General features: G+C 52.0%; 1 protein-coding gene across 1 annotated transcript in view; it reads left to right on the plus strand.

The window, feature by feature from the left end:
- Positions 1-236: 236 nt before the first annotated feature.
- The window catches only part of WNT9A (Wnt family member 9A), a 58,109-nt gene continuing 44,547 nt past the window's right edge, over positions 237-13,798 (plus strand). The window contains exon 1 of the mRNA XM_048511406.1: positions 237-372. Coding sequence (XP_048367363.1) covers positions 272-372 — 101 coding nt within the window. The 5' untranslated portion in view covers positions 237-271. The remainder of the gene's footprint in view (positions 373-13,798) is intronic.

A 13,798-nucleotide genomic window follows, 5' to 3' on the forward strand; every position in this document is an offset into this window, starting at 1 on the left:
GCTGTCCCATCCCGGCCGGCTCCGGCTCCGCGAGCCAATGGCAGGGCAGGGGGCGGGCCTCCGCGGACGGCCCCGCCCTCGGCCCGGCGTCCCCGCCCCTCGGCCGTGGCTGCGCGGGGCCTGGGGGCGGGGCCGGGGGCCGGAGCCCCGCCCCCTGCTCCCAGCTGGGCCGCCGCGGGCTATAAAAGGGGCGCTCGGGGCCGGGCGGGCGCTGATCGGGCTCGGCCGGGGCGGGAGCGAGCGAGATGGTCAGCCCGAGCGGCGCAGCAAGATGCTGGCTGGACCCCCCCGCCTGCGGCCCTGGCTCTTCTCCCCCGCCCTCCTGCTGCTGCTGCTCGCCGGCGCCCCGCCGCCCTCGGCCGCCTACTTCGGGTGAGCGCGCCGGATCGGGGCCCCGCGGGACCGGAGCTCCTCGGGAGTCAGGGGGCTGACCGGCTCGGCGATGGGGGCGAGCCGGGGAGGGGGAGGCGCGCTGCCAAGAGTTCGGGGGACGGGGGCGACTTCCGAGGAGACGCGGGGTCAAGAGGGCCAGAATGGGGGCTTTTACTCCCGAGGAGGCACTCTGGCAAAAGGTCGGGAGGGGTGCAGGGTCTTACTTCCGAGGTGACGAGCTGTCAAAACATTGGCGAGGCGGCGTCTTACTTCCGAGGAGACGCGGTGTCAAGCGGTCGGGAGGGGTGCAGGGTCTTGCTCCCGAGGAGACGCGGTGGCAAGAGGTCGGGGGCGCGGGATTTCCCTCCCGAGGAGGCGCGCTGTCCAGCGGTCGGGGCTGACGGGCGATCCCTTGGCGCCCTGCCCTGCCCTGCCCCGTCCGTCAGCCGGCCGCAGCCTGTTGCGCCCGGTGCGCCTCTCCGGCAGGACCCCCTTTCCCGACGGCCCCTTCCGCGATCTCCGCGTCGCGGCGCTTCCTTTTCCCCCAAGTGGCGGGTCGTTCCGCCGGCTCCCTTCCCTCTCGGGCCAGGCGCGCCCGCGCTCTCCGAGATCTCCAGAGTCCCGGGCACTGCGGACGCTGCACATCTGGACAGCGCGGCCCGGATCCCCGCTTCCCCAGCCCGGCAGTTCGTAGGCTTTGCTCTGCCAGCCCCCCCCCCCCCCCCAAGTACCTTTGCTTGGCCTCTCTGACACCCCCTTTCTCCAGCAAACCCGCCCCCCCTTGGGCGGTGAATGAACTCCTCTTGACTCCTCCGCCATCTCTTTGCAAATGTTGATTTTGTCGGTTTTATTCTGGGGGGGGGGGAGGATAGAAGAGCTCATCCTGGCCACCCCTCCCAGAGCCCCCCTTTCCCCTCTCATCTTCCCCCCTCCCTTGAGTAGACCCCCCCTCTTCTTCCCCTTCCATTCTCCCCTGTTCAGGATTTGGTCCCCTGTTTGGTCCGCTTCTGCCAACCTCAAATCATGCTTGGAATCTGCTTAATTTTGTGGGGGGGGGGGCAAGCAAGCTTATTCTGCCCCTCCCTGGTTGTGTGTTGCCATTTGCCCCTTCCATAGGCTGCAATGCGCAACGAATTGCTCCCTTCCCAGATACAGACTCTCCTGCATTTAACGGTGGGGGGGGGGGGAGCTCTTTTAGTTTCGGTCAGGTGGGGGTATTCTCCATGGGGAGGAGAAAGGGAGCGATTGTGCTATGGGGCTGGGCTATGGGGTTTCAGCATCCAAATGCCCATTCCTTTTCTACGGAGGTCCTCCTCATGGGGTTACACGGGGGGGGGGGGGCGTGTGGCATGGAGATTTCTGTAACAGCCCCCTCCCCCCCCCAACTGTTTCCTAGACACAACCGGCTCATCTTCTGTACTTGCACGCAACAGGCTAAGGCAGATCTGAGTGGAGTCCCATGCCCGGCACTGTGAACAGTTTGTAAAAGTGTACTGTCGAAGGCTTTCACGGCTGGAATCACCGGGGTGTTGTGGGTTTTCCGGGTTGTATGGCCGTGTCCCAGTAGCATTTTCTCCCGGCGTTTCACCTGCACAGATGCAGGAGAAAACGTGACTGGAACACGACCATACAACCCGGAAAACCCACAGCACCCTAGTTTTTAAAAACTCCGCCAGCGGGCGTGCCGTGTGATTGACTTATTGAGTTGTAAAAACTGCAGCCGGCTAAAGGTTTGGAATCTCCTGGGCATGTCCTGCTGTCTCCCCCCCCCCCATGGGGGTCTCGCCTCTTCAGGGGTCCTGTCACTCGGGACCAGGCAATTTTGCTTTATTTCACACACGAGGTTTCTTGGCTCTGGCTCTGGGAACCGTTCTTGATTGCTTGGCCTACCTTGGGTTTCTCTTGGGGCCGGCGTGGGTTCCTATAAAACATTATGCTGATTTGCACGCTGTTTATTTATTGTTCTTTCCCGGCAAGTTTGGCGGCGGGAGCGGCCCGGTTTTGTGAGCGGACGTGGGTTTTTATATCTTGCGGTCCCCCCCTTCCTTTTCCTTTCTGTCTCCCTCGCTCTCTCTTTTTTTGCTGCCGTAGCAATTTAAACGATGACTCTATTAGGAAATTGCAGATTTTTGGGCGGCCGTGTCACCGGACGGGACGGTCTCTGCTCAAAGCGGAACTTCTGCAAAACTTAAGGCTGGGCCATCTCTTGAGACTTTGGTTTGCTGTTGTGGTGGGGGGTCTGCTTTGCTTGATGAAATCAGGGGAGGGGGCTTTGGGGTTTTTGCAATCCCAGCTGGGTCACTCTCTTAGTGCAATCCTGTGCAGAGTTTATCCAATGGAATCCCACCTAAATGCACAGTCTGGGACTGGAGTAACTTGCATTAGGTTTGCGCTCTTGCTTTTGAAGTGTTGCTGTTTCTGTTGAAATCTGGGCTCTCTGACCATGTCTGTGGGTCAGCAGAAGGTGTCCTTAGAACCTGTATAGAAGCATCACCCAAGACAGTGTCTAGAAAGAAGGGAACTCCAGAGGGGAAGCCGTGCTTGTCCGATGCAGCAAAATAGAACAGCGGTCGGGTGGTCCCGTAAAACATACAGAAATAAATGCTGTTTTAAGGTGCCACCGGGCTTTGGAGAAGACAGCAACAGATTCCGTTCAGGCCCAGGTGAGATTTTTGGCACCTGTGATGGTCATTGTGGGTCTGTCCTCATCTGGAAGAAGTTGCAGAATTATTATTATATATATATATATTTTTAAAAAACTGCACTGAAAATCTGCACTCTGGGATGTAATCCTGGCTCGGGGTGCGCGCGAAATAATTCTGGATTCGGTTCGGTCTCCCGGTTCAAGATTGAGTCCAGATCCCGGATTGGTTGTGGTGTGCCGGAGGTGTGCAGTGTGTGTTGCTGGTGTGTCTCTCCAAGCAAAGCGACTGTGTGTTTCCCAGCATTGGCATTGGATGGGCAGGAAATCAAAGAACGTCAAGGGTGAGCTTTTGGTTTCTTTGATCCCCCCCCCTCCCCTTTTCCTGTATTTCGTAAGACTCTTCGTGTCTGGGAAAGCGCTCCCTCCCACCCATCTAAAAACCTCGCTGGCCACTCCGTCGGTTAGGAAGTTTGCTCCAGCCGGTCTGATCTGTGCCTGTGATGGTTTCCAAAACTTCCTTTCTGGAGAGGGTGTGGAGTTATTCTAGCTCAAGAGGGCTTTTGGGTGGTGGTGGGACCCGGGAAGAAGAACAACCAAGCATTACGTGTGCATGTTGAAGCCGGTGCTGCCTTCTGGCTCCTGGGCACTGTGGTTTAGTTCTTGCGTTTTCCACGCCAGTTCTTTGGCCCGGCAGATGTTTGGGGAGGCTCTGGGAAGAGGCTCTGGTGTGCCACAAGGGCTTGGGCGACCGCCAGCTGTCGGTGGCGAAGGAAGCGATTAGAACTGCCCTACTGCTGGTCTGCTGCACGCCCAGGGCATGGGCCCAGGAAGAGAGGGGCACATCTTAGCTTGGGCAGCAGAATACCATCAGCTAGACCTGTTCACCTGATGCCCTGAATGGAGCCCATGCTAAGCTGTGGGTTTTTGCAGCTAGGGATTTCTCCCCTTCCTTATGAGCACGGTGGAATCCAAGGCCCATGCTGTGTTCTCTGTGATTCTGTGTACTCCTTGGCGTTCTGCTGGCTTTTCCCATCTTCCTGGTCACTTGTTAAAGCCCTAGATTTTGGGGGGGGGGGGGGGGAAGGGGGGGGGAATCAGATTTTTCTGAGTGCTGTCCCACCTCTTGCCAGCAGAGGGCTCCATCAACCCAGGAATTAGGACCAGGGCCCTCTGGTGTTAAGTCTTGCAGGTGTATCCTGTTCTCTAAGAAAATAAAATATTTTCATGGGAAAGTTTCTTTTTTTGCCTCCCTCCTCCCCTTCTTCTGTTCGTTTCTATTTATTTTGTTTCTCTCTGGGAGGATCCGTTCTCTGCAGGCCGGGCTCGGGGGCCCGGCCCCTCCCGCTCAGTCGCGGAGTTTCTTTAAAGCTGCTCCGTGCGGTTTTATGCTTTCATCTGCTTATTTCTCAAGCGTTTTACTGCTTTTAATGCTTTCTCGATGTGTGGCCTGTGCCTTCCACCCGCCTAATGCGCCGGAGTGGTGCAGAGGCTCTTGTGAGGCGCTATGCCTCTTTCTCTGCATGCGCCAGAGGTGTTCCCGGCACTGCATGTCTGTGCGTTTCGTGTCAGGCATGCTCTATGGCCGACTTCCATCGTGAAAGTTTCATGCCTTGCCTTAAGCCGCAGTGCTTTCTATAAAAACAAATGCCGGAGACTTCTTACGCAAGGGAAACCCCTGTTGTTAGTATGGGGCAGGGGAGCGTACGCTTGGTGGGAGGGAAGGAGGGCGGGGCAAAGAAGGTGATTGGAAAATGGCTACAACAGTGGGAAGTTCCCAAAAAGTGTCTTCTGTTTTAAGAAGAAGAAAAAAGAGTTTAGATTTATACCCCCCCTTTCTCTCCTGCAGGAGACTCAAAGGGGCTGACAATCTCCTTGCCCTTCCCCCCTCACAACAAGCACCCTGTGAGGTGGGTGGGGCTGAGAGAGCTCCGAGAAGCTGTGACTAGCCCAAGGTCACCCAGCTGGCATGTGTGGGAGTGTACAGGCTAATCTGAATTCCACAGCTCAGGCGGCAGAGCTGGGAATTAAACCCGGTTCCTCCAGATTAGAGACACGAGCTCTTAACCTCCTACACCACTGCTGCTAACAAGCTGCATTTTGAGCTCATTTGTTCCTTGGCTGGACTGGTGCATTGTGGGGGAACGGGCTCACTTCTGCTATCTGTACCCCATGGCAAGCTTGCAGGTGTGACCCCCAAGGAAGTCCAGGGTTATTATGGAGAGGCAGGCAATGCCAACCACCTCTGTAGAGCATTTGCCTCGATCTGGCTGGCCCAGACTAGCCCAGTCTTATCAGACCTAAGCAAGGTCTGCTCTGGTTAGTCGTGGTTAGAGACACAATACTACATAGTATCTCACAATACTAGAACCAGGGGGCATCCATTGAAAATGCTGGGGGGACGAATTAGGACTAAAAAAAGGAAACACTTCTTCACGCAACGTGTGATGGGTGTCTGGAAGATGCTGCCACAGGAGGTGGTGATGGCCACTCACCTGGATAGCTTTAAAAGGGGCTTGGACAGATGGATGGAGGAGAAGTCGATCTCTGGCTCCCAATCTTGATCCTCCTTGATCTGAGATGTCTCTCCCCTCCCCAAGCTCCGCCCACAAATCCCCGGAATTTCCCACTATGCAGATGGCCATTCTGCCACTAGCTCTTCAGAGGAATTAGATGGTCACCCTGCGACGGCCCAAACGGATGTGCCACCTTTCGGCCACCGCCCCTCCTAAATGAGTTTGGTGATGGCAAAATGGAACGTACCTCTGATAAAGAAGCATTCAGAAATCTGTCTCTTTATGTCTGTGGTGGCGAACCGATTGGCCGTGCTGGCAGGGGCTGATGGGAATTGTAGTCCATAACATCTGGAGTGCCAAAGGTTCGCCACCACTGCTTTATGTGGATCAGCTCCTTTTTGAACAGATGGCTAGTAACAGGGTGGGCAGGCAGAGGCGTTCCAAAAGAAAATGGCATCCGGGGACAACACCTGCTCCCCTGACCCCTCCCCCTGTGCCTCCCCCCTGCTCCCCCCGAGAGCAGCAGTGGCGTAGGAGGTTAAGAGCTCGTCTATCTAATCTGGAGGAACCGGGTTTGATTTCCCAGCTCTGCCGCCTGAGCTGTGGAGGCTTCTCTGGGGAATTCAGATTAGCCAGCTGGGTGACCTTGGGCTAGTCCCAGCTTCTCGGAGCTCTCTCAGCCCCACCTACCTCACAGGGTGTTTGTTGTGAGGGGGGAGGGGCAAGGAGATTGTAAGCTCCTTTGAGTCTCCTGCAGGAGAGAAAGGGGGGATATAAATCCAAAACTCTTCTTCTTCCTGTGCCCCACTTACCTCAGCCCGGCCCAGAGCCTGCTGCGGGGAGCCTGCCGAGGGATACCCCTCAGCTGGGGGCGGCAGGTGCCTGGCCCAGCTGCTCCTTTAGGTCACATGGGTGGTGCAATTTTGCATCCGCCCTGTGACGTAATGGTAGCGCCTGGAGTCAATTGACCCCCCATGTCCCTCTGGCAGATACGCCTCTGTGGGCAGGGCTCAAACCGTTTTTCCTCTTGCTGTGCCAGTCCTTTTACTTGTGGGGTCTGCTAAAGGTGAGCAGCTCCACCCAAATTGTCTTCCTTCACAGACTTCCGATGTGATGCAACCTATTTTGGTGTCTGATTCTGCTGTCTGTGAAGCCCAAACCACGGGCGGGGGCTTGCACAAATTTCAGGCAGTGTAGGACTTTGTCTGAGTAGGAGAACATCTGTGTCGTACACACAAGGTTCTGGGTTTGATCCAGGGCACCTCCCGTTGGAAGAGTCAGGTGATTTGGAAGACCCAGTTCCTGAGACCCCAAAGATGTTCCAGCAGGCAGAGTGTCAAGGCCTGTATTTAGGCCAAGGGTCTGACTTGGGTGGGTGGGAGCTCACAAACAAAAGAGGCAGCTGCATATTATCATTCTGCATATGCTCTGGAGCATTGGTTTTGTTCTCGCCACAAAGGTCAGGGCCCCTTGCAAGATTCCTTCACTGTTCTTGCCCTATAGCCACTCATCCAACGCAGTCATTTTTTTCCCAAGGAGACTCACCTGGAATTCTTTAGTAATTCTGGGAGGTCTCTAGGCCCTTCCTGGAGGTTGGCAACTCTATCCAGGGTGGCATAGTGGTTAAGAGCAGTGGGCTCTAATCTGGATACCTGGGCTTGATTCCCCACTCCTCCACATGAGTGGTGGATATTTATCTGGTGAACGGGATTTGTTTCTCTGCTCCTCCACACGACACCTGCTGGGTGACCTTGGGCCAGCCACAGTTCTCTCAGAACTCTCTCAGCCCCACCTGCCTCACAAGGTGTCTGTTGTGGGGAGAGGAAGGGAAAGGAGTTATTTGAGACTCCTTATGGTTGAGAAAAGTGGGATATAAATCCAAACTCTTCTTCTTTTTCTCTCCTTGTCTGCATTGGCCCAGTGCAGAGAGCAAACTACACTACTGTTTGCACAGACCATACATCCAGGATTCAGGTGACACCTGCTGCCATCCACCTCTCCACGCCTCGCCCACTCCCCGGTGGCGGCAGCTGTCGCCATCTGCTCCGCACGGCTTTCCGGTGAGTCTTAACGGCAAGCTTTGCGAGTGTTTTGACTGAGCCTGTCTGGTTGCGCAAGCTGTGCCGGCTGAGTCTTTGCACCTAGAGCAGTCTTGGGGAGCTCTCAGCCATTTCAAAGGCCTGCGGAAGAAAAATGCCCCCCCCCCCCCAGCCTCCAACTGAAGAGGAAGAGAATTCCGGCCCGCCATGTGATCGTTTCCGCAGCTGTCCCTTGATCCAAAACCGGACCAGGGCAGTGAGAATGACGCGTTCATCAAAGGGCCGATTTTCACCACCCAAATTAATTTATGTTTAGGCTCTACTCCTTCAGACTACAGGTGCTGTCTGTGGCGGGTCAGCCCAGCTGTGGTCTAGTTTAGGGAATCCCGATTTCCTGGTGGGGCTGGGAATCCCCCGGAATGACAGCTTGTCTCCTTACTCCTCTGGAGAAAAAGGATTCTTTGCAGGGTCGAATCCGTGGTCCCAGACGCCACCAAGGGTTCTGTCACCAAGGGAGCAGCAGTGGCGTAGGAGGCTCAGAGCTCGTGTATCTAATCTGGAGGAACCGGGTTTGATTCCCCTCTCTGCCGCCTGAGCTGTGGAGGCTTATCTGGGGAATTCAGATTAGCCTGGGCACTCCCACAAACGCCAGCTGGGTGACCTTGGGCTAGTCACAGCTTCTCGGAGCTCTCTCAGCCCCACCCACCTCGCAGGGTGTTTGTTGTGAGGGGGGAAGGGCAAGGAGAGTGTCAGCCCCTTTGAGTCTCCTGCAGGAGAGAAAGGGGGGACATAAATCCAAACTCTTCTTCTTCTTCTTCTTCCCCAGACTCCATCCCCCAATCCCCACCTCGCGTCTCCTTACAGGAGAGAAAGGTGGGCTATAAATTCCTCCTCCTCCTCCTATGACAGTGATGGCGAACCTTTTCGAGACCGAGTGCCCAAATTGCAACCCAAACCCCACTTATTTATCGCCAAGGGCCGACGCGGCAATTTAACCTGAATAACCCCCTCGAGCAGGGGCCAGCCTGCTGTAGCCTCCAGCAAGTCCCACATGGGCCGCTCTGCGCCTCTCTAGCATCTCTGCCGCCTCTGCCCCACCCCACCCCCCGGCAGCAGCCACCTGGAGCACAGGCACCAGGCCCACCAGCGTCCCTGCTCGCAGAGGTGCAAGCACATCAAGTCCAGCGGCCCTGGCCAGCCTAGATGTGTGTGTGGGGCGGCGATTCCCCCCCCCACATGACAAACTCTGTGCGTGCGTGCCCACAGAGATGGCTCTGAGCGCCACCTCTGGCACCCGTGCCATAGATTCGCCACCACTGCTCTATTATTATAACGGCATAGAGGCCATGCTCCAAAGCAGCTGTTTTCTCCAGGAGACCTGATCTTGGACATCTTGAGATTAACTACAGTAGCAGAAGATCTCCAGCTGCTGCCTGGGGGTTGGCAACGGTCCCGATGGCCGGCTGACACAAGAATGGACTCCGCAGCCCCTGCACGAACACATCCTGCACCACCTTGCAAACGTTCTCCCATCCCTTGGGTGGCTTCCGAATTGCTCTGACAGTCTGGCTGGGGTGCTGTGTGGTTTCCGGGCTGCGTGGCCGTGTTCTGGCAGCATTCTCTCCTGATGTTTCGCCTGCATCTGTGGCTGGCATCTTCAGAGGATCTGCAGGCGAAACGTCAGAAGAGAATGCTGCTAGAACTCGGCCATACAGCCCGGAAACCACACAGCCCCCCAGTGATTCCGGCCGTGAAAGCCTTCGACAATAGTCTGGCTGCGGCCGTTTGCCTCGCTCCCGGGTGCGTTGAGCCCCGGCAGGCAGCCTCCTCGAACAGATGTCCCTGGGCAAAGGACTGTCCCATTCCGTGGTCCAACAGGGGACTTGAGACAGCTGGGGCTAATCTCCCCAGCGCAGGCGGCTTTCTTTATTTTGAGCGAAGGAATTTTCGGCCTTTCCCGACGTTGTGGCCAATCTGCAAGGGGTGCAGCCGTCGGATCTTTCATGGCAGTCTGCTAATGAGATGGCCTCAGCCTGGAGCTATGCCTCTGTCTGGCTGCCCGGCTGTTTCGGCTACCCAGGAAGCGAAAGACGTCAGGTGGCCTCGTGCAGGGTGTTGGCTAGTGCTTGATTCCCGGGGTGGTGCTTCTGAGAGGAGGGGGGAGACAAACGGATAGACCTAATTTCCGAGTTCTGGTGGGCATGCCGTTGTTTTAGCTTGGATGTGGAAATTTCTAGAGGTTTGGGATTGCAGGTTCAGGGGATGGGAAAGATCTCAGCAGGGCATAGAATCATAGAGCTGGAAGAGACCCCAAGGGCCATCAAGTCCAACCCCCTCCAATGCAGGAACACACAATCAAAGCACTCCTGACAGATGGCCATTCAGCCTCTCTTTAAAAACCTCCCAAGAAGGAGATTCCACCACACTCCGAGGCAGTGAATTCCACTGTCCAACAGCCCTTATTGTCAGGAGGTTTTTCCTGATGTTTAAGTGGAATCTCTTTTCCTTCACCTTGAACCCATGACTCCTGGTCCTGGTCTCTGGAGCAGCAGAAAACAAGCTTGCTCCCTCACCAACATGACATCCCTTCAAACATCTAAACATGGCTATCATGTCACCTCTTAACCTTCTCTTCACCAAACTAAACATCCCCAGCTCCCTAAGCCTCTCTTCGTAGGGCATGGACTCCAGACCTTTGACCATTTTGGTTGCCCTCCTCTGGACCCGTTCCATCTTGTCAATCTCCTTCTTGAATTACGGTGCCCAGAAATGAACACAAAGAGGTGTGCGGCGTGAAACTACCAAACCCAAGAAAATGCGCAGCACACCGGCTGGCTAGTAATGAAAACACCAACAATTATAATCAAATGAATAATCTATTATCATTTCAAACAACTCAAAAGTGTCTTGTTTACATAAGTTCTTAAACTATTAGTAATTGCATCACAATTTCTTAAGTATAAAGAGGTATAGTTCATAAGAAGCTGGATTCCTTATTCAGTGTTATTTATCAAAAACAGCAGAATGCAAACCACAAAAGTCCATAACAGAATGTGGTGCTGGTAAATTCTTGCCAAAGAGTTTGGATGCTGCTCAGCTGTTGTAAAATCCAAGCGTCACTATTTACATGCTGCTCCACTGTAGTAATGCAAGCCTTGATAAATGATGATATGAACCATACAATTCAAACGCAATCGCGTATTTGCGTTTTCAATCATCCATCTTCTTCAGGAAGGTACAATTTTTTATGAATTAATTGAGCCAACCGGCTGTAATCTAAAAGTAACATATCATACAACATTATTCTTAATTACATATTACATAACATCAACAATATATATATATATATATACATTTGCTTTGCTCTATGAACTTACATTAGACAAGATGTCTTAGACCTCAGCCTTTAGCTATCTATTTATTATTTATTATCTGCTGTACACCGCCCAGAGCCCCTCGGGGATGGGGCGGTCTAGAAGCCCAAAGTATAAATAAATATATGTGTTATCTGTGTGCAGCTGCCTAGTGGCAGTAATTATATGTTCTTTCTTAATCAATCACAGGTGTAAAGTGCTCTGCTTACATTCAGTTAAGATGGCAGGAAAAATCAAAATCTTTATTTAGGCCAAATCTGTGGCTTTAAAATATGAAACTAAATTTATTTTCTTCCTGTAAAATAATTATGTTTAAATCAACAAATTAAACTTGTTTGTATTTTTTAAGAACCAGAAATCTCATATCATTTTTGTATATCCATGTTTCCTGAATTGTGTTATCAAGGAAACTACATGGGAGGAAAAATTAACCACTAGGTTTTCCTCTTATCTAGCCGTATTGGCTGAAACAAAGTAGTAGGGCGTTTTGGTCTTAGGATACGTCTCTCAAAGTGTCCTCTAGGACTACGTCTTTCTGTTGAGAGTCTATTAGATCCTAAAATGACTTCATCTCCTGAGGACAGGCGGGAATCCTCCTGGTCAGTGTGATCACTCCCGGAGGAACTCCAGCCATCCTTCCATCTAACACGTCTCTCAAAGTGTCCTCTAGGACTACGTCTTTCTGGTGAGAGTCTATTAGATCCTAAACTGACTTCATCTCCTGAGGACAGGCGGGAATCCTCCCGGTCAGTGTAATCACTCCCGGAGGAACTCCAGCCATTCTTCCATCTAACACGTTTGGCTGACCGGGGAGTATCAGAATGCCATTTGTAAACTTGTTTATTATTATAATCTATAAGGTCTCTATTGAATTTTTTACTTTTAAATTCCACTATTTTGTCCTTGTAATTATCCAAGTCTTTCTGTATCTCTTTAAAGCGTTCATCAAAGCTTTTCTGTATAGGAGCGTTATCTTTTAGGGAGGTTTCCAATTTGTGTATGTCAGTCAAAATAACTTTTCTTCCTCTAACGCTGTTTCTACTATCAGTATCATTAAATCAAAAGAACATTTGTTCAGTATCGTCATCCAACGTGTTTTAAATTTGTCAAGATGAGTGAATAATGTTGGACCTTTTTGAACTCTAAGACCACGTGGGATTCTGTTAGCCTTAATATACTCACTAAGAAACGTGGCATGTTGATATGTACGAATTCTTTTCTTGTGTAAATTGATAAATCCTGTCCAGTCATTATTATCAGTAGCAGTTCTATTTATAGTTTCTTCTATGTTTACATTTGTGAGAATTCTACTAGCCTCTGCAGGGAGGCCAGGCTGAGCCTATTAGCCATGGTTGTGCAAACCCTCCACAACTGAGAAATGGGGTGGCAGAGGGGCCCAAGCTAGAGCCACCCAAGGGCCAGGAGAATGACCTTAGGCCCAGAACTACCCGCAAGTACGCTAGCCAGCACTCTGCCCCCATCCTAGGACTAGGCTTTCTTTCCGGTCTCCACACCCTTTCTTGTACTGCGCTCCTCACCTGCTCTCTGCTCTTCATGAGCCACCAGATTATGGATCTATCTGGAGGATGGGGGGCTCTGGACTGCATGATGCCACCCTCAAGCAATGCCCAGGCCTTTTTCCCTCCCTCGTCCCACCCTAGTTACGCCATTGCCCAAAGGGTCTGCTCCCACTGATACTGAGAGACATTTTTAGATTAAAGTACTCTTTGTAAAGTAATAGAAAGCAAATTAAATAGCCTTGGATTCTCCCTTTTAGCATTGTTTCAGTTAGGACAGGATCAAACCCAGCAAATTATAACACAAAGACTTAAAGCTATTGAGTGCCAAGCTGATCTTTCAAACGCTCCTTCATTTTTTGGTGCCTCCTTATAGCTAGGAATTCTTTGGTGCCTCCATATCTGCTAGGAATAAATAGCCACCAAAGTACTTACGTTACTGTGCAATGTTACTTAAGACCCAATGACTCTTTGTATCTTCAACTAATTATTCAGGTAAATCTGTAAATTCCCTGTTGTTTGAACTTTATTGTAACTTATTTTATAAATTTGGTTGGGTTGGGTTTTGTTCTGTTTTTAATTGGGGAAAAAACATAAATAATAATATAATAAATAAATCATATCTTCCTAGTTCACAATTCAAGTCATTCAGCTACTATAATACACTGTCTAATGCTCATTCCGCACATGCAGAATAATGCACTTTCAAACTGCTTTCAGTGCTTTTTGAAGCTGTGCGGAATAGCAAAATCCACTTGCAAACAGTTGTGAAAGTGGTTTGAAAACACATTATTTTGCGTGTACGGAAGGGGCCTAAATCTCAGGTGAGTTTGGTTAAAGTGTGTATTGTACAGTCAAATTATCAGGGAATAAGTAGCCGATCTAGTCATACAGTGAAGTGGCCTGAGTGAGCTGCAGCAGATCGTCCTCAGAGTTGGTGAACTAAAACACTTTTTAGACATACACACATGCACAAGACCACTGAAGACTGAACCTGGTTCTTCAGATTTATGCCATTTTTTGGCATCTTCTTTTGGCATATCTGATAGTCTGTGAGCTCCGTGCACAGGGAACTCGGCTGGGGATGCTGCTGGTGAACGTTCCATAGCTGACCGCCGTCTCCTGAAATGTCTGGATATTCCACAATGTCCTAGTGAATGGAGCTTACAGGGGCTGGGAATTGGTTATGACAGTGGTGGCGAACCTTTGGCACTCCAGATGTTATGGACTACAATTCCCATCAGCCCCTGCCAGCATGGCCGGAAGCCGGAGCTGGCAGGGGCTGATAGAAAATTATGATCCTATAACATCTGGAGATATGCCAAAGGTCTCAGCCACC

This window comes from Sphaerodactylus townsendi, linkage group LG11 (genome assembly GCF_021028975.2).
Source record: "Sphaerodactylus townsendi isolate TG3544 linkage group LG11, MPM_Stown_v2.3, whole genome shotgun sequence".
NCBI lineage: Eukaryota > Metazoa > Chordata > Lepidosauria > Squamata > Sphaerodactylidae > Sphaerodactylus > Sphaerodactylus townsendi.